The sequence below is a fragment of the Babylonia areolata genome, chromosome 5, assembly GCF_041734735.1.
Source record: "Babylonia areolata isolate BAREFJ2019XMU chromosome 5, ASM4173473v1, whole genome shotgun sequence".
NCBI classification, from domain to species: domain Eukaryota; kingdom Metazoa; phylum Mollusca; class Gastropoda; order Neogastropoda; family Buccinidae; genus Babylonia; species Babylonia areolata.
This window is the reverse complement of record NC_134880.1, coordinates 9,874,737-9,877,236: the sequence shown is the minus strand read 5'-3', so window position 1 is coordinate 9,877,236 and position 2,500 is coordinate 9,874,737. Positions and strand designations below refer to the sequence as shown.

The 2,500-nt window shown below is 46.2% G+C and overlaps 1 protein-coding gene across 1 annotated transcript in view; it reads left to right on the top strand.

Annotated features, from left to right (window-relative positions):
• LOC143282574 (sodium/potassium/calcium exchanger 2-like) overlaps positions 1-2,500 on the top strand; it is an 87,661-nt gene that overhangs the window by 68,148 nt on the left and 17,013 nt on the right. Inside the window, exon 8 of the mRNA XM_076588263.1 lies at positions 1,717-1,836. Within this exon, the coding sequence (XP_076444378.1) occupies positions 1,717-1,836 (120 nt within the window). The remainder of the gene's footprint in view (positions 1-1,716; positions 1,837-2,500) is intronic.

Here is a 2,500-nt window from a genome sequence, read left to right as displayed (position 1 = left end):
GAGAGGATGGGATTGATCTGGCATCGCAGCTGAGCTTAAAACTAGAGGCTACTTTGACGAAAGAGTTCAGAAAAAAATCTCCTGCTCCTCCTTCTCCTCCCAGCTCCTCCCCTCATGCCCTCATTTTCTCCTTATTCTCCTTATTCTTTATGTTTAGCTTGAAAGTTAAGAAAAAGAAAAACAGCTGGTAGTGAGATATTTCTCCGGCTCCACACACAATCAACGAATGCATATGGAAAGTGCATTAGGTTATGCCTGGTTTTGTTTTGCTTCTTTTTCGATTGCATCAACATGGAAAAGGACCTAGATGGGCGAAATAGCCGATTGTTTAAAGCGTTGGTCTTTCAATCCGAGGGTCCCGGGTTCGAATCTCGGTAACGGCGCCTAGTGGGTAAAGGGTGGAGACTTTTCCCATCTCCCAGGTCAGCATATGTGCAGACCGTTTGGTGCCTGAACCCCCTTCGTGTGTATACGCACGAAGAAGATCAAATACGCACGGTAAAGATCCTGCAATCCATGTCAGCGTTCGGTGGGTTATGGAAGCAAGATCACACACAGCATGCACATCCCGGAAAACGGAGTATGGCTGCCTACATGGCGGGGGGGAAAAAACAACAAACAAACAAACAAACAACAACAACAACAAAAACAACAACAAACAAAAAAACCACGGTCATGTATGTAAAATATTACATGTCTGTCTGAGTGTGTATGTGTGTGTGTATGTGTGTGTGTGTGTGTGTGTGTGTGTGTGTGTGTGTGTGTGTGTGTGTGTGTGTGTGTGTGTGTGTGTGTGTGTGTGTGTGTGTGTGTGTGTGTGTGTGCCTGAGACCTGATTGAATGACACAGGAAACGAATGACGAGCGCCCTGAATGGCAGCCTTGTCAGTCGGCTCTACCCAGGTAGGGTTAGCCTGTTGTGCAAAACGACCCCGTTCTTTGTGAAGCGCGCTTAGAGCTTGGTGGTCTCCAACCGAGGATAAGTGATCGTTATAATTATAATAATAATAATGACAGTATTTATATAGCGCTGAATCTTGTGCAGAGACAAATCTAAGCGCTTTCACACCAGTCACTCACACGCATGCATAACTCTAAAACTGAAGAAAACTGAAGACAAGGAAGAGGTAGGGGAGGGAGGCTATCTTGTGAAGAGGTGGGTTTTTAAGGCCAGACTTGAAAGAGCTGAGTGCGGAGGCCTCACGAAGCGAAAGAGGAAGTTCATTCCAAATACAAGGTCCAGAGACAGAGAAAGAACGGCGTCCAACAGTGGAGTGAATTATAATCTTCTTCTTCTTCTTCTTCTGCGTTCACTCGTATGCACACGAGTGGGCTTTTACGTGTATGACCGTTTTACCCCGCCATGTAGGCAGCCATACTCCGTTTTCGGGGGTGTGCATGCTGGGTATGTTCTTGTTTCCATAACCCACCGAACACTGACATGGATTACAGGATCTTTAACGTGCGTATTTGATCTTCTGCTTGCATATACACACGAAGGGGGTTCAGGCACTAGCAGGTCTGCACATATGTTGACCTGGGAGATCGTAAAAATCTCCACCCCTTTACCCACCAGGCGCCGTCACCGTGATTCGAACCCGGGACCCTCAGATTGACAGTCCAACGCTTTAACCACTCGGCTATTGCGCCCGTCATAATTCTAATCAAGTTATCCACATCATTCCTTCATTCCTGTCATGATGGCTGCTGTTTGCAGGAGAAGAAGAAGTGGTTCCCTGTCACCTTCATCGTCAGCATCCTGTGGATTGCCGTCTTCTCCTATCTCATGGTGTGGTGGGCCAACCAAACCGGACTGACCATGGGCATTTCTGACGAGGTGACTCTTCCCTCTCTGTCCTTCTCTCTCTGTGTGTCCATGTCTGTCTGTCTGTCTGTCTGTATCTCCCTCTGTGTGTGTGTGTGTGTGTGTGTGTGTGTGTGTGTGTGTGTGTGTGTGTGGTTGTTGTTTTGTTTTGATTTATGCATATTTGTTTCCTCTGTTGTGTATCTCCACGAACACCATGCTTTCATTTTATTAAATATTGCGTAGTGTAGACCCTTTTCAGGGCGGGGACTGGATGTAAAAAAGCATCTATTATCCTCGAAATAAAGAATTTGTCTTGTCTTGTCTTGTCTCTGTTTGTGTCTGTCTCTTTCCCACAAACAACCCACCCCCCACCCCGCTTCCTACCTCATGGACTATTGTACCAACTTCACGGGTCAAACCATCGGCATTTCTGATGAGGTACCCCTCCCCCTCTCTCTCTCTGTCTCTGTCTGTCTGTCTCTGTCTGTGCGTGTGTTACTCGCTTCCGTTCCGTACAGATGTGAGCGATGTTGTGTCTCTCAGTTTGACGCTGTGTTATACTCGTACATTATACATGTATTAAGTATTCAGTATAACTACATTTATATGCGTACATGTTTGTGTGTCTCTTAGAACAACGGCAGATGTGTAAGTCGGCCAAAGTGCTAATATCTTCACCGTTGGAAAATAAAGA